This window comes from Glycine soja, chromosome 3 (assembly GCF_004193775.1).
Source record: "Glycine soja cultivar W05 chromosome 3, ASM419377v2, whole genome shotgun sequence".
In the NCBI taxonomy this organism is placed as follows: Eukaryota; Viridiplantae; Streptophyta; class Magnoliopsida; order Fabales; family Fabaceae; genus Glycine; species Glycine soja.
In genome coordinates, this window is record NC_041004.1 from 39442287 (window position 1) to 39467344 (window position 25058).

General features: G+C 27.5%; 2 protein-coding genes across 2 annotated transcripts; both read left to right on the forward strand.

Moving 5' to 3' along the window:
* Positions 1-2252: 2252 nt before the first annotated feature.
* Positions 2253-3466, forward strand: LOC114405531 (transcriptional regulator SUPERMAN-like). Its single transcript, XM_028368014.1, has 2 exons — positions 2253-2546; positions 2638-3466. The coding sequence occupies exon 2, from the start codon at positions 2673-2675 to the stop codon at positions 3288-3290; it is 618 nt and encodes a 205-aa protein (XP_028223815.1). The 5' UTR covers positions 2253-2546; positions 2638-2672; the 3' UTR covers positions 3291-3466.
* A 13374-nt stretch (positions 3467-16840) lies between these two features.
* On the forward strand, positions 16841-18078 carry LOC114406910 (transcriptional regulator SUPERMAN-like). The gene has a single exon (XM_028369763.1). The coding sequence runs from the start codon at positions 16958-16960 to the stop codon at positions 17492-17494; it is 537 nt and encodes a 178-aa protein (XP_028225564.1). The 5' UTR covers positions 16841-16957; the 3' UTR covers positions 17495-18078.
* Positions 18079-25058: the final 6980 nt, after the last annotated feature.

Genomic DNA, 25058 nt, shown 5'->3' on the forward strand with positions numbered 1-25058 from the left:
TTCCTATGACACTTCTGGTGGAACTATATCCTTGAGCATTTTAATCTCTAAATAAAAGACGTGTGGTTAGTGCTGGGAAGGTGGAGGGTTCAAATACAAAGCATGTATATTATTTTTAAGCAATTAGCAAGTATATATAATAATTATTTTAAATTTAAATAGTATACTAAAAATTATAGAAATTTATAAATTAAAAAATAAATTAAATTATAAATTATCTAATCATAGCTCGATTTATAATGCTCAAACGAATCGGAGCATCATTCATAGAATATATATCAACTCAAATGTACAAGCCCTAGCTAGCACATTAGCAATGCTTTATTTTTTATAAAAATATTTTCCTTTCGGAAAAATGGTATTAACTCAAAATAGTGCTTCTTTTGTTTTTAACTGATTAGATAAAATTTATTTTTTTTCTTTTGAGCCGGAGGATATGTTTATTGAATGTGCAAGTACCTGAATATGACTTCTCGGGTCTCAACAATTTTAAATTATGATATATGATCATTGATCAAGATACTTTTTATTAAAAAAAAAATCACATATGCATGTATTTTTTATTGGTGAGAATCCTACTTGAGTTATATACGACTGTTATAAGTAATTAACTTTTTTTAAAAAAAATATTTAATGTTAGTGTATGTTCAAAATTAAACTCGTGATTACATATTAAACTAAAATAATATTGTATCAATTGATTCATGCGCTGAATAGTACAGACAAGGTAAACACTTTTTTGTTTATATGCAAATACAAATTTTTTGTTTGATGGATTCTTTTTAATTATTTGAAACTTTGGAGGTAGCGAACACTTAGAGATCGGTTGGGAGTATGACTTAGCGGAGGATCATGATCACACTTCACGATTCATTTTTTTACAAAAATCAATATTATGTATATATGTAATTTTTTTTCATGTTATGTAATTGTTTTGATATCTCACTTATATTATATATTTTTTTTAAAATAAATATAAAAATTGTACCTTAAATTAAAATTAAGAAGACAAAGTTATGATTTATTGTTCAAGAAACATGATAATTAAATATTTAGATCAGCTGGGATTGTAAAAACAATGTCATTTATTAATAGCTGAAAATTCTTAAGCGTTAAGGTTATTTTCGTTGTTATAATATTTATTTAATAAAATTAAATAATTAGTATAAACATTATAATATATAATATATCGTACTGAAATTTGATTTATCGATATTATAATACAGTACTTATCTATAAAAACTACATTCTCAGTTAGTTTAATGTATATTACTGTTATTAAAAAATTACATCAATAAAGGTTGACTCAATGCTAAACTGTACACAGTACAATAATTTTTTTTTATGTTGTGAGTAACAAACTCGTTGGAGGATGAAGAGAGTCTTTCTCCCATTTTTCGCAAGTATTGTTAAATTAGCTTTAATGTAACCCATTGGGATTAGAGATATAGTGATTTGACACTTTTAATTAAGTAATTCTAGTGTGTAAGGTGAGAAAGTGAGAGGATGCATCGACCAATAATTTAAATTAATTAAAATTATCATTAAGTACTTTAATTTTAATTGATGATGACACATCTTTATAATTACTTTCCTACTTTACACATTTACTTTAGATTAACGTAATATTATACATTTACTTTAGATTAGCGTAATATGATATTGGAATAGTTTTCTTTTAAGATATAAGCTTACTACACCAAAAGAAAAAACAATATATTACGTACGTATTGCATTTTTTAAAATCTATCCCAATTTTACAAACAAGAAAACTCAGCTTTCATGTTATTTTTTATGTCTTAATTACGAGATATCCTCACATCTCTCTCCGCAGCTTCTATATGGACGCACTTCCCAGGTGACTTGATACACTGATAAAAAAAGAATCTCTCTTAATTAAATATTCAGCCTAGAAATTCAAGTTTTTAAAGCATGAAACACACCTTCTTAATTAGCCATCATCATGTGTATGTTAATTAACTTCATTTTAATTTGAGCATGCCAATTTGATATTGATCTATTTGTGATACATATCTTTGGCAAATTACACTGAATATGGTTTTGGTTTATCATAAAATAACTCTAAAAATGATTGTTAATTAAACACCCATGTTTTCCCTTTAATTCAGAATTAAAAAACTTGTTAATAGATCAACGGAAAAGAAGTAAAGTTATGTTTCTATTGCGGGTACTGTAAAATAGCGTAGGTACATTGTGTAGGATCATTCCCATAGACCATAGTATATGTTTTTAGAAGTCAAATTTCGGGTGAAAGTCACTAGATAGAGTGAAATATAGTATAAGCATTATTTGCGAGGGCTTTTCCAGGTTAAGGCAAAAGGGAATACCACTTTCACACAGCTTCTCCACTATACTTGCAAAGAAATATCCAAATACAGTAGCTGCAGACAGTGGCAGCAGATGAAGTACGCCTGCTGAGAGAGATCTTCACTTTCTGCCACAGAATATATATGAAGCTGAGATTCAATATGGATCACTCTACTCATCAGTTTTGAAGTCCAAAGAAGTATATGAGCCTCTTAATTGTAAGGACTAGCTAGATCTATGAGCCTAACAAAGTCAATTTTCATTTAATAACATATGTGGCTATATATCTTTATTTTGCTCTTTTTACAGGTAAACATTTTGGAAGAACAAGACCAAGAGGTTCCATGGAAGGAAACTTTCTGACAAGAAACAGGTTTGGGTTTGAGGAGCATTCATGGCCTACTAGAAACTATGCTTGTAGCTTTTGCAAGAGAGAGTTCAAGTCTGCTCAAGCTTTGGGTGGTCACATGAATGTTCACAGAAGGGATAGGGCAAGATTGAGATCTTGCTTACCCCCGTCATCATGGGTTTCTGAGTGTCCTAATAAACCTAACTCCATTAAGCCTAATCCAACTCATCTTTCACCTTCATCTCCATCATCATTATGTCTATCTAATAACCTTTTGAATTGTGCTCATACTTTTCCACTTTATAGCCCTTCTTTGACTTTGTCATCTTCACTGACTCCAGCTTCTCCCAATGGAGACAATAAACCAAGAAGAGTATCTCCGGATCCACATCTTCTTCCTCTTTTGATTCCTCAAAGCAGTGAGGAAATTAAGATGAATAAGAATAAAGTAAGTGGTTTAGGAGTTGAAGAAGTACAGGGTTGTGCAATAGGGGAGAAACTCAAGGTTTTCAAGACTAGTACTAGTGAGCATAACATCAAGCTGGAGTTGGGAATAGGGTTGCTTAAACAACCAGAGATGTTAGATTTGGAGCTACGATTGGGGCACAGCTAGCTTGGTGCAAATATCTGTTGATTTTGCAAGTCTGAAACTTCAAATTTGATTTAACTTGTTGCACTAGTAATTTGTTAGCCCAATATTGAAGCTGTTTATTATTCTATTTTGTATTTGAAGTACCTTATATTTTGTGAAATCTTCTAATTTGGTTACATTTTAAAGGTTGCAATTAATTATTCTATTTTGTTGTTTTCTTTCGTGTGTATGTGTGTTGGGGTCTACCCAAAGTTCGTAGAATTGAAAATGAGTTTGGTGTAATGGCCAAGTGATCAAAATTGAAGGTCACCATAATACAAAGTAATCACAATAGAAATATAATAAGAGAGTCTAATTTAATTAATTAAAAAAAATATAAATTATTATAAATCTCTTAATATTATGTTGATTCGTTTTGATTTGTACGAACCAAAAAATCACGATGCAAATATATGAACTTGGAGAGATTCTTAATTTTCATACTGTTGTATAGGTCTCAAGTGCAGTCAAATTTTTCTCTTGCTTTTCAAAAATCTTCACTTCAATCGTCTTATCTGACAGTCAATGAGTAGAGTTCTTGTTTAGTTTGACTAAAAATAAATATTTAATATGATTTCCTACAAACTATAATTAATTTCCTCGGTGTCTCAAGGTAGATGAACACGTGATCACTCAGATAGATATTCTTTAAAGTATCCATGCATTTTCCTGGATACCCTAGTCTTCATGTTTCTTGAGGGTACGTAGTTTCTGTCTTGTTCTTGGAAACACTTAATATAACCATTTGGTCAAACAGCAATCAATGAGATCAAAACATCGTGTTTTTACTATAAAGTTCTCTATAAGATTGTTTTATAAATAAGATGTACATATAAACGAACAAACAAATCAATTTAAGAAATTAACTGAACATTTTTCGTTTAATATAATGTGTTTGGCTAACAAGTGAAAACTAATTCTAGTCCTTAAAATTATAGTGATATTGAATTGAAAAGCTGTTGCTTCGGCCTTAACATGATTTTTTAATCAATTTTGCGAAAAGTGAATATAAACCAAACACAATATTAGCAGTTAGACTACCTTCGTAGTTATAGTGCAATTATTCAACGACATCTGTAAACATTTTCTTAGACACCATAGTGAGAGCTTGTTTATTCATTGAACACTCATTTAAAATATTGGGTAACAAGCAAGGAATTCTTCACAAATAAGCAGTCAATCTCCTCTTTAAATATATTTTCTAATACGGCATATATTTTTTTTTGTGGAATTCTAATACGGCATGTGTTAATATAATATAGATATACTGATATACATATATGCATGTATTTAATGTATACTCTACCCTTTATATACTCTACCCTTTATACCTTTCTTTTATAATTAAAAGGAGAAAAGAGCTTCTCTCTTTATTTGTAGGCATGTATAAAAGAAAGATGTAATAATAAAAGGATGTTGTATAAAAAAAGGTGAAATAAAAATAATATTACTCTTATCTATATAATGGCATTTAATGCTCTCGGTGATGTTGAAAGCGGCGTGCTTTTGGTATGTGATGATTCAGAAGACCTAAAAATACGAATTGAACTAGAAACAAGTATGAGATTACGTAAGCATAATAATACAGGAGTAGAATGAAAAGAGAGACCCAGAAAATATGTCAGGAGGGACATTCAACCTGTGATGAATTTGATGTCCTTTTCAGATAAACTGTCAAACAGAACATAGAGGATAGCGCGCAGAGAGATGAATAATTTGCTTATAGCTACATACATATATACCTAGTGTTATGTAGCTTTGGTAACAACTCAACTCGTTTCCCTTGTCTAATTTATTCAAAGTGGTAGTTTAGGTTTGGTGTGTCATGTAATGGGTGCTTTCTGCCTTGTGTGTTTTCCAACATAAGATATATTGCATGTTCCCTATGTGATGTCTGGGTTTACAAACCATGATGGCCTTACCCTAAAAACAAACGCACAGTTTTTGTCAGTACCAACTAAAACAAGGAATGCTACTTTCTCTTTCTTTTTCTCTCTCACTTTTGATTGGCCTGTGAAAATCAGTACCCTCTAAGATTGATTAAAGAAAGTAATTTCAAGTTTATTATAGTTGTTTGAAAAAATATACATAAGAGGAGTGTAAGCAAGGGAATTAATAAGGGGGGCTTAGGTTTGAAGAAATGAAGAGTACGTAGTGCAATGCAATGATGTCACATAAGTATGAATGAGGAATAATGAAGAGGAAATGGACATTTGGGTGTACAACGCAACCTGTCAAAAGTGCAGTTCTAGTGAAAGATGAGGGAATGGGTTAAAGTAAGCTAGTCGGCGCACGTCACTTTCCCCTTCCATTCATTCATTCAAATCCTTATTTACTTTTCCTCACCCAAACTACCTTTGCCATCAACCAGCACACTAACCCAACCTCTTCCCAAACCCAAAGAGAATAAAACCACAACATCTTTAATTACTCTCTTCCTAAAATGAATTTTCACCTTCACACCTCCCCCCTTATGTACTGTGTTTGTAAATAAACACGTGAATCAACTAATGTAAAATTATTTAAATTTAAATAAAAATTTTGAATTCAAGTTTTAGATATATATTTATATTACATATTTAAAAAAAGAATTTTATCATTCACAGTAGTCTTATCCAACTCAAACAGAATTATCTCTAATGAAGGATAATTGTGATCTAAACAAAAGAAAAAAAAACTTATCCTGTTTCTTTCCTGTTGAAGTATACACTGTAAATTCTTCAAAAGTTTTTATGCAAAATATGTTCACTAGCTAGTACTACTGCTGGTCACTGTTTGGTCTATTTTATTACAGTTCTATAAATGGGCCTTGGCCACTTACGGGCGCACGATAGCTGGGCCACAGCTGATTGGGACAGGCCGACTATAATCATGTTGAATGTGGCTAACAAAGGTTAAAGGCACCCTTTATTGCTAAGTATGTCCCTTACTATAGTTTAGTTCTTTTTTGACAAAAATATCCTTCACAAAAACACGTTTATGTTGTTCACGACAAAATATGGAAGCATGTTTCCATTTTGTAATGGAATGTGCATTCCCAATACAAAACGGAAACTAATTTCCATTTGTAATGTATCATGACAATGTATACAAACGAAAAAAATGTTTTCATCTTGTAATGGGGTGAAATTTCAGTATATAAAAAATGGAAACTAGCGAGTTTGTCAAGTTTTTAGCACCTTGCTGATTTCATAATGAGACAAAGTGATATTACTTCTAGATGCACAATTGCAAGAATTTTTATAAATCATGTCAAGAGTTCATTTTCAACTTCAAGATAATTCATTTTTTTTTTTTGCAAGGCATTCACTTGTGCGTCAAATTCAACATGCTATTTTGAACATTGGTGATTCTAGCCAATTTTTTAGTAATTACATAATTTATAAATGCATGCACTTGTTTAATGAATGCATCTTGTAATTGATCATATATGATGGGCTTTTAAAATCAAAATTACATAATCTATTGTTGTCCCCAACGCCATTTTAAAAGGAACTTGTCTTATTTTGCAAGTTAAATATTTGATAACGTATTATACAAATATTAGTTGATGAGTTTGGATTGTTTGGGGAAGAAAAAAATCATTTAACCAAATTCTTTCATTTTATTCATTATACTATCTAATCAATTTAATTCATTTTTTATTTTGTTTCATTATAAGAATAAGTCATATTTATATAATACATATTAAGTGGTAAATATTCTATTTTAAGAATGTGAAAATTATAAATTTGAGTCATACATGTATGGTGAAAATTTAAACTTATTTAATAGTCAAATATAATTATCACTTAAAAAAGTCATATATTTTTCTTTTAATTTTGACTGTTTCAATGTGATATAATATGGGTTTATATTTGTAGGTAGTTTTTGTTTCTCATACCAAGAAGTGTTCTCATCCGCTCGTGTGTGTGGAAACACGAGAATAAGATTAAATTTTTAATTAATCTAAACCTAATAATTTTATAAACTGAAATAACATGACGTAAAATAAGATACCGACATGGAGAAAATATTTGAACACACACTGTTCCTCACTCAATTGTAAGAGATGCAATTCACTCCCTCATACATTTACTCGTGTATCACTCACTGTTTTCAAGCAAAGAATTGCACACCTACACACTAGTAATAACACTAGAGAACGAGAGAATGATAGAATGAATAATCTTCTTTATTAAGATGTATGTATGTCCTTTTATACAAGCAAAACAAAGTAACAACTCTTCCCACTTAGGCTAGACACTTATAACAAAATTTTAAAATTCTGTTACTCTCTTATATCCAATGTATAATTAAATCTACATCACTCAAAAACAGAATTAAACTCTCACAGAAAACAAATTGATATTCGAATTTTATAAACATACACTACAAGTATGAGTGATATGTTAATTTCTAAAAGTATATTAGAATGATTTTTAAATTCAATCCAGTTTACTAAAAAATATTTTTTGTTTAAGCTGTGTGATTTAGATTGAATTGACTCGGCTTAACAACATTCATAACTCAGTTACTTGTCATTGTTGCCAGGGAAAAGACACAAATAAGTTTGTTAGAGCTGTAGGATTTGTTTGTTTATGCAAATAATAGTTAGCAAAGTCTTAGTGACTTGTGAGTTCTGATTATTAAGTGATTTAGAATTAGAATTAGAATTCGACTAATTTTTAGATATGAAAAATTATATTAAAAAAATATTAATGTTAAATGCACTCACGGTAAACTAATAAGAAAAAGAAAATTGTTTGTTGATATATATGACTTCAAACATAAGCATATGAGGTATAAAGTACCAGTACTTTTTTTATTAGTGAAAACTAAAGTACCAGTACAAATACACATATAACCAGTCCAATAAAAGAACAAGATTCAGAAGCTTATCGTTCCAATTCTTAACTAATTAATTAGTTATATGCTGCTTTCTAACAACCAGAAGCAAGCAAACCGTACGTGTTGATAAACATCCAAGAGGAAAATGTTAATAAAGTAAAAGACGGAAAAGCCATGACACTCGCGTTAATGTCTTTCGTTTTCTTGTCATTGTCCTTGTCTTATATCCCAATTCCCATCTCTTCCCGTAATATCTTGCTTATCAAATCATAAGGCTTTTTTTTTTTAAAAAAAAATAATAGCCCCGTTTATATGATTAATTATACAATTTTTATTATTATGCTATTATTTTACCCAGTGCATATTGCATAGGATAAATTCATAACAAATGTATTTAAATATATAAGTTATATTTTGGTTTAAATTTTTATTTTAAATTATAATATAAAATTACTTTTAATAATTGATACTTTTTTTAAAAAATTATTAAAATATAATTTAGATATAAAAATAAAATAGGATAAATTAAAATGAATTAGTAATTAAGATAAGTAAGTATATGAATAAAGAAAAATAATAATAACTTATAATGGTTGAAAATAATTGCGGAGCTTCATTGTGATAGAGAAGAAGGCTACTCAAACCTTTTATTATATATCTAAAAAAAATTAAATATATTTTTTATCCCTTTAATTTATAATTTTTTTATTTTTATCCCTGTAAAAAAATCATTTCCGGGGTTTGTTTTATTTTTTGTCTTTAAAGTGCTTTACATAGTCCTATCTAAAATACTTTGAGGAAAAAAAAAATAAATACATTTTATAAGGATGAAAAAGAAAAAATTTACAGAGATAAAAATGAAAAAAACAAATTAAATTATAAGGAAAAAAATATATTTAAATCGTTTTTAGATGATTTTATAAGACTTAATATTTTCGAATATCTAACAAAGTTATTTATTTCTCAATTATTAATAATTTTAAGTTATTGATAACACTTTCATTGAAGGTAATTTTTAGTCTTTTATTTATCATTATTCTTTTTAGAAATAATTCTATGTTATTATTACACTTTTAAACTTTTGTTTTTAAAAACGTCAATCTTTATGAATATTTTTAACCATCGATAATACTTTTCAAACAATAATTAATTAATTAATTAATTAATTAATTTCTTTTTCATAGTATAATTACTTTTTTCATTTTCAAACTCATTTTTTATGACTTTTGTATCCTCATTTTTTTAAAAGAAAAAACTTATATAATACTACTTGAACCTATAGATTTTTTCATCAAGAATTTTTTTGTAGATTTTTTTTATTTTCTTGCAAAATTTTCCTTCAAAATTTTCCTCTCTTTTTTGCAATTTTTCAATGTTTTAAGAAAAAATATGATTATTTCTTAAAATTCATGCTTTCTTCATATTCTAATACAATATTATAAAAAGTTGATGTACAAAGTGTGTGTGAACATATGATAATTAATAAAGTTATATTTCTATATATTGTTAGCATAAAACATTTTACAGTTTCAAATAATAAAATATTATTATTTTTTATTTTAAAAAAATATATAAAATCAATAAATTTATCGTAAAAATTATTTGTAATATATATATATATATATATATATATATATATATATATATATATATTACAAATAATTTTTACGATAAATTTATTGATTTTATATATTTTTGTATACTATTTTCACATTAATATAGTCAAATCTTATCTTTTAAAGTTGAACCGTGCCATTGTCGGCACTCATCGAGGGAATAAATCGATGGCTATTACTTAGCCACTCGCGTGAGCCATATATCCATTTTATTATATTAGTACACATGATCTTTTAGTAATATTTTTTTTACTTAACATTTATTAAAAATATTATTAAAAGTTTTTGACGATATTTAAAAAATATTTTTAAATATAAATAAATATTATTAATATTTTTTTAATATCTTATTAAATATTGTGGATAATTTATGTCATTAAAAGATTTTAACATGAATTATATATATATATATATATATATATAATATTTTTAAATGTGTAACTAACATTTTTAATAAGTGTTAGACAAAAAAATATTACTAAAATTATATGTGATATAGTGTACCTAACTTTTTAATAAGTTAGAACGTTCAGTAATGACTTTGTTTAAACTCTTTTTTAAAAAATATTTTTTCTTTTTATTTTTTTATTGTGTTTTTTAAATTTTTTATTTGAAAATAATATTTTTTTTACTTATTTTAAAAAGGAAATCATATTTACTTATTAAAAACATTTTTTTAAAAGTACTTATTTTAAAATTGCGTTTTTAAAATTTAAACAAACCAGCATTATATCTCAGGCAACTAGCTTGAGCGATATATCCATTACCTAGCTACAACTAATTAAGGCCAGTTTGTTTTTCCGTTAAAACGGGACGGCATAAATTCTAATGCACTTCATCGCATAAGTAACACATTCATGAGTTGCTTCTCAAAACGTTAGGGAAGATAGCGTACCAATAGTATAAACAGTTACTGATTAATTGAAAAATTCTGTTGCAGATGGAATTTGAAGGTCAATTTAATTACTAACAACATGGAAAGCTACTCTAAGTTCCAGTCATATTAAGCCTCAGTTTATTTTAAATTTTACTATAATTAATTTTTAAAATTAATTTTAAATTAATAAATATAACAGATCTTTTATTAAAATGTATATCATAATATATAAAATTGACTCACTTGCAAACTAAGCAAGTATTAAATCTTTTTAACTATTCATGAGAAGAAGAAAAAAAAATCATTCTTACAATAGGTGTCATGAAAAATGTATGTAAAAATAATATAATTTTTTTTATAACAAATTAAGCAATGATATGAAATAATTAGCAGGCCAACGCAGCAATCCTGCACTTTTGCTTGAAAAGAAAGGAACTTTGTCTTTTAGTATTGTAAAGGGCAAAAAGACATTGATTCATGCAGGAAAGAAAGTTGAAAACCCGATCGACCACCATTGAATTTCTAACCCTATGTTTGATTAGACAGAAAATTAGAGGAAGAAAATAAGACTTGCATATGGATAACAGGTATGTTGATAAATCGATTAATTTAATGTGTATCGAAAAAATTAATTAAAAAATTAGATAATAGAATAAATAAAAATTTGAATGGATAAAAAATTTGAAAAATATGATTTTTTATTTAATTGGATTGAATTTAAGATTTGAATTTAAATTTATCTAATCCAATTTAAATTGAATTTATATATATGTATTTTTATTTATAAATTTGTAATGTCATTCATATTTTTATTTTTATTTTCTATATATTTATAAAATTATCATATAACTTATATATGAAAAATACATTTAGTTAAAGAAATTTTTTACTACTTATTTGAGTTAACTAGATGGATAAATATATTATTATTAGTTATAGAATGACATGTGAGTGAAATATTTGATAGTTTAATTATTTTTATTATATTTACAATGTATCTTATTTTTATTTAATATTTTAAAAACACAAAAATAAGAATAAAATTGAAAATTGAAAATTGATATAATCTAATTATTTTAAATTAGATCGGATTGAATTAGATTAAAATTTTAAATTGAACTGATTGGCTGATCCAATCTAATCTGCTAACACCTCTAATGATTAACAAAATATTTTTTTTGTTTGATTGAAAAGAAAATGAAAAAATAAAACTTATTTTGGATAGAAAGAAAAAAAATGAGGAAGGGACTGTGTAGATCATTTAAAGACAAAAGTATTCTTATTTATATAATTTTGTTTTCTCATATGGGGTATTTATATCATTTAATGCTCAAATATTTTTTATTTATTTCACTTTTCTAGTTGTTATTTTCTTTTCCTTTTTTAATCTTTCTTTCACTTTCTTTTCTTCATATTTACTTCATAAATCAATCAAACATGTACTAATGATATATTTTTCATTCATAAAAATTGAAGCAAGAAGATTTACCCTAATAATATGTTTTAATAGAGAAAAAGATAATAACAAATAAAAAAATTATTTGATTTCATAGAAAATAAAATAAAAATTCTAAAAAATTATAATTTTTTTCTTTATTCCTAGTTTCCTTTTATTTATATTCTAAACTTTTCTTTTTCCTTCACTTTCACTTCCCCGTACCAAACTAATCATAAAATAAAATTAGTGTTTGATTAATTTTTTGTTATAAATATTTATAAAGGAGAAGAAAATAAAATAAAACAAACTTCTAAAAAAATTCTCACATTAACTTCTCTAAAAATTAATTTGAGCTTATTCATAAGTTAATTATTTTTAGTTTATAAAAACAATATTTATTTATTTTTTATAAATATTTTTAGAAAAAATTATACAAACAATCTTTAATTAATGGAAACATATTACTTGTTATCTAGACAACAAAAGGCCAAACAAACTTTTCTTTCTTAATTGTGTATGCAAGTATATGACATAGATATATAACACATCGATCAGTGTTGGAATTGTTTAATTGAAATCAGTGAACAACTCTGATTATGCTCTTGTTTTGTAATGATTTGATAGTGATGGCACGTTGATATGATGTGCTCTCACTACCAAATTTTGGTGCCGAGTTTAAACTCAAGGACAAGTACAAGCTACAAATGCCATTGCCATCTACACCTTCCAGTAGCCTAGGAAGGTTCCTGCAAATACTACCTCTAGTCGATCACTTGTTTTTTTATAAATAGAACCAGATATATATTATTACATAAGAGGTGTTAAATCTATCTATCTGATCTATCTATAAAATTAAATAAATAGCTTGAATTCAAATCATTTATTTATTTTATAAATGATTAATTTATTATTTTTTAAAATCCAATAAATTCTATAAGGAATATTTAATATTAAAGAAATTGGGGGGCAATTTTCGACTAATGTTGATCAAAGTTTTTTTTTTTTTCAGACGACGATGTTTACGACTATTTTTTTTATTATTGACCACGACGACTATTTTTTTATTATTGACGACAATGAGACTTTTTTAGTTAATCTTAATCAGACAATTTTTTATTGATATTGACTCATAATATTTTGTACAACATTGATCGGACAATTTTTTAGCCACGTCAATTAGGATTATTTTTCTTGACATCAATTAGAATTATTTTCAATAAATGATTACACATGTTATTTTTTGATTGATATCAACACATTTTTTTTTTTGTCGATCTCGATTAAGACTAGTTTTTGTTTGATATTGGATAAAGATATTTTTTTCATCAAAATTGATCAATTTCAACTGGGGTAACTTTTAACCAATCTTGACCGGGACAACTTAAAAACATTGCCAGAAAAATCCTAACAATGAAGTTACCATACATATGATTTTCGAATTTTATTATTTAAATATATTAATTTAGAAATATTTTATTAATATTATTATATATACATCTTAAAAAAATTCTAAAAATAAAATAACAAATAACAAATTGTTGCATGAACAATATCATTATCCATAATTTTTTTACAAATTACTAGAATCAGTGTCATCACAGGTCCATCGAGATCAAAGTATGTCAAGTGTCACACGATGAACAGAGGCATGCCGTGCCGTAATACCTACTAGAGCTAGGGAAAATCTCAGCAGAATTCTTTTTGACCGACTGTTAATTGGTGTTTGAAGAAGCATTAAAAAAACAAATCAACATTTGATTTCGTTGTAAAAACTACAAACATGATGTTATTTAGTTAGTTTGACACGTGAAAGGTTTACTGGTTGGGTGGCCTTTGCATGTAATCCTTCGGATCATTTTGTGATTTTATTTTTTGACAAATTTTTTGTGTGACAACAACTTTCCTAGGGGATATTGCTTTTTGGAAAGTTAATTCTTTGTTTCAATAAAATTTCTTCCACTAAAACCAAATCCCAAAATTGCAAGTTCATTATTATTTTCTTTTAAAAGAGGTCTATCATTATTATTATTATTATTGCTATTTTTGGAAATTTTCTTTTTCATTTTCCATTCTGATTATTTATCGTATTTATTATTTCCTTTAATTTCCTTAGCAATCTCTCTTTTTTTCCCACTCATTATACTCATAGACTATATTTTTAGCATGCTCCTTCTATGTTTTCCAAATTGCAAAACAAATTTAGTAAAAAGTATTTAGTTATATAAAGTAAACATTTGTCTTGTATATTGCTGAGACTAGAACACTAGTGATATAAAAAAATAAATAAGAATTCTTTAACATGTACTGTACTTAATAGAAGTATCCAGCCACAACAGGTTTTTTATTATTATTATATATATATATATATATATATATATATATATATATATTAAAATTTTGAGTTGGGACACGTTAGGGTGGATATGGCCAAAGCGGACTTCTAAATTTCGTATGTCAGCGTTAAGAGTGACATTTGTTAAGAGGATAAAAGAAAAAACCTATAAAACAAAGAATTTTGACGCTCAAAGCATGTATATGTGTATGTAAGCATGTATCCACAAGTGTAAAACTCAAGTGAGTGCTCGAGAGATATGTGTTGAGAGTTCAATAAAACCTAATATTTATAGGAGTGGAATGAAGCTGCAGATTTTTATTTGTGGGAATTGTTATAACCTTTGGAAATAATTACTGACTAATAGATAATAGCTAGTAACTTGTAGATAAAGTTAGAGATAATGTATTGCTTATAAATAATTGCTAGTAGATCACTTAACACTTACCGATGATGAGTAACTTATAGGTAATTGAATACCTACCAAGAGATAAAGTAGGTATGATATATTCAACTAATAAGAAGTTAGAAATAATGTGTTTGTTAGGGAGTTCGATTGTTAAGTGTCGAATGTTCAGTTCTTGTGTCAAGACTAACATATATGAAAGATAGACGCATGTTTCAAAATATCATTATTTGTGGATGTAAATAGTATATATATATATATATATAATATATATATATATATATATATATATATATATATATATATTATCGGATTTTGAACTACAAATTCTAAAGAGTTGGTCGAGTGAAATAAAAAAGTAACTCATGTCTAATAGGTTGTAGATACGGATAATGTAAATATAAATACATTTATAGACTAGCTAGGTTGTTTTGATATATACCATACCCACAATCTTTAAAGGGAATATCATACGACGAAATGTCCATACAAACACAGAGAATATGGGAATGCATTTAATAAAAATATTTTGTGAGAAGAATAAATATTAATAATAAGATATTATCATCAACAGTCAAGATTAAAATAAAAAGGGATTATGTTACTTTATTTTAAAGTTTTTATATATATAACCCAAATTTACCTTGACATAAAAAGAATTCAAAAAATTCTCATTGGATATGCTCTCATAAAAGAGTGAGATGAACAAATCTAGGTTGCATAAGCCTATATGAATGGTGAAGAGATTAAAAGTTTTTTAGTCCTGTAATTATTTTAAAAAATCTATTTTTTTAAAAAGATCACATAACTTAGATTTTAATCTTAATAATTCATGATAAATCTAATGATTGATAATAGTCGTTTTACTTATATAAAAAATATTTTTTGCACTAGACACATCACAATTCACACATATATAAATTAAATATTTATATTATTTAATACTTTAATTAGATAATTATTCACAAAATTTATTGTTAGATTGAAAGTTTTTTTATATTATAATCCAGATCATTTCGACAAAGTCTTGTTGATTAATTTAAAATTATTTAATACCATATATATACATATATTATATCAAAATTGACTTAATGTGTTTTTTTAGAATATATTAAAATGAAAACATTTTTTATTATAACTTTATAGGTATTTAAGTTTAATTTTTTTTTCACAAAATATTAATATGATATATATATATATATATATATATATATATATATATTTATAATTTAATGATTACATTAATTAAAAAATATACTATTTAATTGATGTTAAGTGTGTTTAGATAGACAAATAAGTTATCAAGAAGATTTAGTTTAACTAACTCAGCATATGAGTAAGTTGTTATAAAAAAAAACTTAGTACTTAAGATTGATTTCTATGAAAAAGAAAAGTTACATTTTCTTTTGACTAACCTAAAAATTTGTTTTAGTAATTATATAAGTTTATCAACTTCTAACATTCATTTTTTTATATAAAAACAGTACTTCATGTAACTTTAACAAAATATATTTTATTTAAGACACTTATATACTGTTCAACACATATATTGAGAGAGAGAAAAAAATATAAATGTAATAAATTATATACTTCATTACCCTAACTTAATCAATTAAGTTTACAAAGCTCCTTAAAAAGTTAATTTCATTTCCGACCTTTCACCATTGATGAGAAGATTTAATTCATGTATATATAAGATCCTCCTGTATAAAGAGAATAAGTACAAGATTAGGTCATTTTAATTAATAAAAAACCTAAGATATTAATTAAAGCTAGGTATAGATAATTAAGAAGCAGAAAAACCCAAATAGATTGGCAGATTAAATCAATCATAATAAAGAATAACGGAGATAGAGAAATTATAAAAAAATGTATTCTTGTCTGCTAGAGAGAGATCCACACAGCCGGCTTGTATAATACTTCTATTAGCAAACGCTAAGACTTTTCCACATCCTACACAACATTCAGTACTTGACTATATATAATAGGTAGGTAATGTCTATGTCCTCATTTTGTCTCTTGCTCAAACCACCTTCACCCTCTCCATATTCTATAATAATACCCTTCTCTATAACTCTTCCATTTCTCATTCAATTATTAATTCCTTTGCTATAACAAAGTATAGTTAAGTCCATATCTCGCCGTTTACCATGGACTTAAACTACCCAGAAGAGTGCTACTCCAAGAGCTCAAGCGAAGAAACCAACGATGATATGGGAATTGGAAGATCCTATGAGTGCATCTATTGCAAGAGAGGCTTCACCACAGCCCAAGCCTTAGGTGGACACATGAACATACACAGAAAAGAAAGGGCAAACAAGACCAAACCCAGTTTCCAACCTCCTTCTTCGAGTTCAAACAACGTTGATGACATCAACAACTATGCAGATCTCGGGTTCTATTCACAGATTCCAAGCCTCTCATCCACTGCTCCTATTGATGCTAATAGCTACCGTGAAGTTTTCTTTCCTACTACCACTGCATCAAGTGTTAGGCCTTCTTCCCATGGTGAGGTTTTGTGTGTGGAAAACCAACGGGGTCATCACGTGTTTGAGCAAGATTGGAGGAAGAGAAATTTGAGCTTGTACAGTACTAATCCGTTGTGTTTTCATGAAATTAAAGATAAGTTTGAAGAGAGTGAAGAGAATGGCCTGGATTTGGAGCTGAGGCTTGGTTATCTTCCATAGCATGCATATACACACATATATATCATGCTATATATATCCATCAAGCATATATATAGATGTATAATGATGTATATATCAGATGGGAGCACGTAGTCACAAGAGAGAAACTAATTTTGACCATATAATCTAATGGATTATATGATCAAGTTAATTATTCCTCTTACTTCACACACCTCCATTTTGATATATATAGAATGTATATGCCTTTTGGGCTCTATCTTAAGACATTTCTATAGAGATGCATCATGCATGGCTTGAAGCAGCAGGAAGTCAAAGCTCTTGGGGCTTCTTATGAGAAAGGTACTACTCAAATAATTTTTCTCATGAAATAATGTCTAGCACTGAATCTCACTACCCATGATTTTACACCAGAAGTACTACTGAAGTTACTAATTATGTGAATGTTTCTTTTTGGTACTCATTTTTGTTCAGTTTTTTGGTACGCAGTTTCTTGCTTGTTAATTACAATGAAAATTAGGTAATTATTTATGAATTGCAGCTTTTTTTTTTTTAAGAAATCTCTTAGCATATAATACAAAAACTGTGTCCATAATATATAGTAAAATATAATTCTGTTTCTCGACTGTTCCATATCTGCTTTGCATTGTTTGAAGACAGGTGAGATATCGATAACGTATCTGCTCCGGCAGGATGAGTATTAGCTCACTAAATCCATATAGAAGGAAACATTTATGGTTCAGTTATGTTATTAATTTCCTAGATATAATAGTGGCTATAATTTCAAACAGAAACATACAAGCGGAGTTGGTTGCACATCATGAAATTAATTTTCTTTGTTTTACTTGGTATTGAAGCAATAATCAAAATAATTTATCTTCTTCACTTGTTTACCTGTAATGTAAATCATAGCATGCAAAAAGTGTCGGCGATGATGTTAATCAATAGGAAAAAGCAAAACTTAAATGCATATTTTTATTACTGAATATTATCAAGATAAAATCTAATACTGACTGAAAAATAATACTAAAATACATATGAAATTGCATCTAAATTGTGTCAAATAAAATATTACAATAATATACGGAACAACTTGTACATCCAGCACTTAAAAAGAAAAATTTTAATTTACATCCAGAAAAACAATTTGATTTTTTTTTTTTTTTTTTTACTTTTGAGTGTTAGGGGAACTGATTGTTATAAAATACTTACGGGAAAATACTTTCCATGCATGTTATATACGTAATCATTTTCAGTAAATGTATTATAAATTTTGTTAGATATCTGTTTTTTTTTTCATTTAAATTTTCCAAACCTTAATTATCCATTTTTATATACATGAGTTCTTTAGATTGTCTAATTAGGTCTGCTTTTTCTATTTGATAGAGCTTTGTTTTTTTTTTTTTTCATCCACTATGGAATTGCTTATATATCAGCATGAATCTTGTCAAGTATTAACGGTAATGAAGTAGAGTTACATATATAAAATGGCTTTTATTTTCATTTATGAAAACATTTCAATAAAATTATTATCTGATTATAAGTTTCATAACTCATTTAATTTAAAAAGTTGTTTATCCTCCAATTAATCTAAGTAGTCTACTGAAGAGAGTTATAAGCTTAAAGAATGATAAATACATTTTAGAAGTGATCACATTGGATTTTGATGTCAGAATTATAGTATTTCAACATTTCACAAAACTCCATTATATACTAACGGGTGTGGTTTCTCTTAAGAGTAAGTGCGTCTCAATCATTTTTACATGATACATAATTAAATATTATTAATTATTTTTTCTTAAAGTAAAAAACATAAATATCCATATAACATAAAGATTGATTGAAGCCATAAACAAGAAAAATTGGACATTGTGGTCCAAGACATAATTTCTCGTATTAAACTCTCACTATTGACATTGAAAATTGTCACAACCGTTTCTTTTTTATTCATGGGGAATACAAGAAAAATATCACAATAAGCTATCCTGAAGCAAAAGGGAAGCTAAAGTGTGAGAAGACTCATGCCAAATACAAAGAGACTCCAATTGACGAACTCCAACGTTAGGCAAACAGTAAGCAACTTGATTAGCCTTTCCTCGAATGAGATAAAGAGATAGATTGATTCCTCAGCACCTTCAACACCAAAAGTGCGTGTCCATTGTCATGGAGGCGGAGGGTTCCTCGAATATGAGAAAGAAAGACCAGTTCTTTTTGAACAAATCCAGCACCTTCAAGGCTTCAACACCAAATATGCATGTTGATGGTACGGAGGGCAAGAACCTGCATGAATAATATTCACAATGTCCAAATTATCCATTTCATGAAGGACTCTTCAAAATCCGTTCTCCCAAGAAACTCCAAAGATTCTAAACGTCACTACCTTTTCAATGATGAATATAAACTTTCATGAGTCAAATATTAATTTTCTATAATGTATAATGTATTAGAACCCCACTTTAATTAATATTTTAGAAATATGAATTTATTTTCCAACAAATATCCTATTATTATTACTTGTTTGTCACATACGATCGACTTTGGTTTGGTATTGTTTCTCAAGTGAAATTTTAAGGGTCCAGAACTTTTTACTTCAATTCTCTTTTCTCTTTCTTCAACAAGTAATTTAGAGAAATTGTATTTGTATTTTTTTTTGTCTATAACAGAGAGAGAATAAAATAATTGATGAAGAAAAAAATGTTGTAAGAAAATATTTATAAATAATGGACCAGTTTACTTAAAATTTAAAACAATAATTTTAAAAAAAATCTTTTAAAAAATATTTTTTTTAAGAAGTAGATGAGATTTACTTTGAAAAAAGAAAACTGTTATTGTTTAAAAACTAAATTAGACAAACACATAAAAAAAAGTAAAAAAAAAAAACTATTTTTATTAAAAAATTAAATAAAAGGACCTAACATAAGTTAGTAATTTAACATTTCTAATAAGTGCATGTAAAGAAATATGTAATTAAAAATAAATAATGTCAATCAAACTTAATTTACTCGCATACCAACAGTACTCTTTTTGCACTCATCTACACACAATGATGTAAAATATTTCTTTTTCACATAAAGTGTCAATTACACATCCCTAAACATAGATTGCAGCTAGACTTTCTTCAACTGCCAACAACAATAATAATAACTTCTCTTTATTTATGTTTGTAACTATTATGTTTAAGCAATATTTTGTAATCATGAACTTGTACCTTTGAACGAGTTAGAACTCCAAGGTAAGGTAAATTTGAATCCGCTCTTGTTATACAGTAATCATGATACATAAAGACACACTTTTTTCATATTCATTAATTCAAATAAAATTTAAAACTTATTTTTGTACCAAAAATGTTATCTAGCATGACTGTGACATAATATATATATATATATATATATATATATATATATATATATATATATATATATATATATATATATATATATATATATATGAAACGATTCAAATTGATATATGAACCATTAAACTTCCTATAGTTTACTCATGTCCTTCAGATTTACTGGCCAACCAGAACTGATTAGAAGCAGTAATGAAAGCTATTCCAAGCCGAGTATCTTTAATAATATATGAACTTATACTATAATATATTTAATTAGTTCTTCGGGTATATTTTAGTGAGAAAAATCTCACAGCTTACATAATCCTTATTCGCCCAATATCATGTGGTTATACACATAGAAAAAGCTTGGCAGAGAGATGCTCGATATCTGGTAAGCAACAATACTTATATTGTAACTATATTAGCAAACAGTATGTGAAAATGATACGTAAAGTAACATGTCTGTACGGTCCTTCTTATTAACAGTGCTCTTGATTCCCTGATCGATATGATCAGCTTGTGTTTCCATTAATTGAACTTTTGAATAACACGAAAGAAGCAAGAGAACAAAATTCAAAAGAAAATGAAAGGGAAAATAAAGAAAGAAAAATATGCATGAGTTATGACCATTGACCACAATGTTTGCATATATTCTAACATTTGAGCGGGTCATGGACGTAGCTTCTGCTTGACTTGGCCCTCAATTACTGTTACTACTTTTTTCTCTTATATACCCCCCTGACATATGTCGCACCTGCCTTGGCTACGGCATATATTTCTTTCTTACTCAGATACGGGTTATGCCCCGCAATGATTTTCATCTATCGTTTATCTTTTGACTTATTTTTCTTTTATGATTCCACTCTCTGGCTATGAGTTAGAAAGAAAAACATTGTTCTAAATATATTCTTCTTTCTCCCGTTTTGCTAAGATCTCCAGAATGGACAAGAAAAATCTATATGAACATTGGACAGGTCCTAACACTTAAGGAACGTACAGAAACAAGATCTAATGAATTGGAGCTAGCTGTTCCTTCCTAGTTGCTACTTTGCTAGACAAATCTATTTCTGTAGCATCCATGCAATAAAAAAAATGTGGAACACCACAAGTACTTCATGATGCGAAAGTCATGCAAAAAATCTTCAAATTTCGATGGCTAGATGCATGTAATGTGCTTAATTTCCAGCACTAGTGTATTTGCTAATATCAGTTCAAAGAGTAAAATATCAGCATGATTTCTCCCTAAATGATATATTTTATAATTTTGTAATTTATTTTTTATTTTTTTGCATCGTAAGATATTTGAAAATTCTACTTTAAAATTAAAACAAATATGATCAAGTGTTGGAACAATATCCTGCTTCGAAACAGAGCCGTGTTCCTGCTGGCGCTACGTGACACACAGTTTTACTTTGAAAAGGCAAAGACAACAGACAAAGTGGAGGGTCACTACGCAAAAAGGAGTGATAGAACAAAGAGAGGGTCACTACACAAGTGGAGCGACGAAAGAAAAGGCAATACTATTCTTGCTTAAAATTTTATAGCAGTTTTTTAAACTTATTTTTCATTTTTTTTTTATCTCTTTGTCATAGAAAAAATGAGTAAGAATAACGTTATGTTTGAGTCAAGCTTCGGATATAAATTACAAAGAAAAATAAGTGATTTCAAAACTTATGAAAAGTTACACTTCAATTTTATATCAATAAAAATCTTGATTTTTCAGTCTTTAAGCTTATATCTATATACTATCTTATATCACAATTTAATTCTCTTCGTCACCTTATTCATCTTTGTATTTGTCCCTCCCTCTTTCCCTCTAATCTCTGTCTTCCACATGGGTGTATATGCCTCAAGGGCAACAAAGAAACATTACTTGCAAATAAAGACTTTGAAGTGATGATGAGAGTACATGTGGTGAGAAAAAAAAAAAAGAGATGAGTATGAATTGAAGGCTAAGACTACGGTGGACCACTTGAAAGGTGGTCTGTTATGGAGAATAATTTTCAACCGTTAGATTAAATGATTATTATAGATCAACACACTGGATCCCGTAATCTCTCTCAGTAATTTCTTCGGCAGCTTACCATATTCTCTGCCTTTACCCCCACCTCCCTCCGGCGGCAACGTTCAATTAACTCGATCCCTTTGACCACCGTCCACCGCAATGTTCCTTATCGTGAAACGCCTTTCTACCTCTTCGCTGCTAGCGTCCTTAAAACAGTTGTCACCAACGCAGACCAACATCATCCCCCTCCACACCTCCATCTCCGGCCACCCTTCCCTCCGCCGTCCCCTGCAATGGCAGCTGGGAATGGACCTCCTGGACTAGCTGAACCTCTTCTTTGGGTTCCAAACCAACAACGTCCGCAACCAGCGCGAGCACCTTGCCAACACCCAGATGCGCTTCTCCCCTCCCCCAGACTCCCTAGACGCCACCGTCCTCCGCAACTAAACAGCCTGGTGCTCCGACCTCCACTTCCTCCCCGAATACCTCTCCTACATCTTCCATCATCAGATGTGTGCTGGCCTATGATAACCATTTAATCTAACGACGAAATTCTTATCCAAAACGAACCACATATCAAAGTCGTCGACCGGAGCAATGACCTGAATTGAATGTAAAAAAATGAGATAAAAATTTGACCCTTATGCAGAAAAGTTTATAGGTGTTTCGTGAACTCTTATCATCTTACACTTTTAATTTACACAAGAATTTTTTTTTTAAACGTACACAAACATCTCTTATGAATATACCAAACTTATAAACAAGACTTCTGTTTTTATATGAAATCGAAAACATATTTTTGACTCATCTCATAAAACTCTTATTAATTCTTAAACATTAAAAAAACACTTTTTATTTTATAATAATAATAATAATAATAATAATAATAATAATAATAATAATAATAATAATAATAATATCCCTCTATGACAGTAAAACTTGAAGTTATTAATACTTAAGCAATACAAATTAATTTTAAGACAACATTTCATTTATATAAGAGACTAAATAATAAAATAAATATAGCTTACATCTTCAAACTAATAAGAATTTCTTTTAAAACTGTTGTTATAAAAAACAATAAAACTTAAACATAATAATTATTAATAATTAATTTATAAAATATATGGTATTATTTTATTATTTAAATCTAAAAAAACTATATTTTTCTTTCTTGTTACTGACCTATGTCAGCAAGTTTTTATTAACGTTCTCTCACAATAAATTCGAAATAGTTATTGTTATTTGAAAGATATAGAACTGATTTATATCTTAAAATTATTGTATTTTAAGCAACTAATAATAAGAAAGGATTTTTTTGTGGGATATTCAGGAAATAAAAGGAGTCAAGTGTAATGAACTAAAATATGTGATAAAAACTATTTTTGTGCCAAAAATATTGGTTTTAAATTTTATTTTTTATTTATAAGAACTATACTTAAGAAGGAGTTTACAAAAACTTACATACACCACTCAAACAACTCAGCTAGATCATATTGATTGATTTTAGATTTAACCATAATATATATTTATAAAATAGAACGTGTTTTCTGTAAATTTTAAAAATAGCTAAGTTTTCACGTCAAATGTGGTTAAAGTAATTTATTCTCCCTTCTCCACTCCACTCCATGGGAGCATACATCTTGAGGGTATCAAACAAAACCATAAATGAATTAGATAATGATGAGAAAAATATGTGGAGTATAAAAAATAAGTGAAAAAATCATCACTTTAATATTAAAAATTATCTTCTATGTTAAACATTAAAAGGTCAACTTATATTAATTTTGGGGAGAAAAGTATTATATTCAGTGCTATTTATTATTTTTTTAACCATCTAATCGGTTTATATCTAAATTTAAATCCAATTCAATTTAATCTAAACTATTTTTCACTTTTTGCTTTGATAATTTTTAAGAAATAATAAATAAATCTTAAAATACACAACAATAAAATGAAAAGAAATTTCTTATATAAGTTTTTATCGTATTTCTTCAACTTAATGTCATAAAAAAATTTAATTCAAAATAAAATATATATAAAAAAGGAAAAAGATATAAAATAACATATTTTAAATTCATTTAAAACGAATAAATTTATAAACATATATATTAATATAAATTAGTAGGGGCATCATCTATTTTGTATGCAAGTATGGTATATATATATATACGTTTCATTTAAATTAAATCAGTTTTAAATTTTAATATTAAATATGAATTTTAATATAATCTAATTTTAACTTTTCTATCTGGATTTTTTTTAAT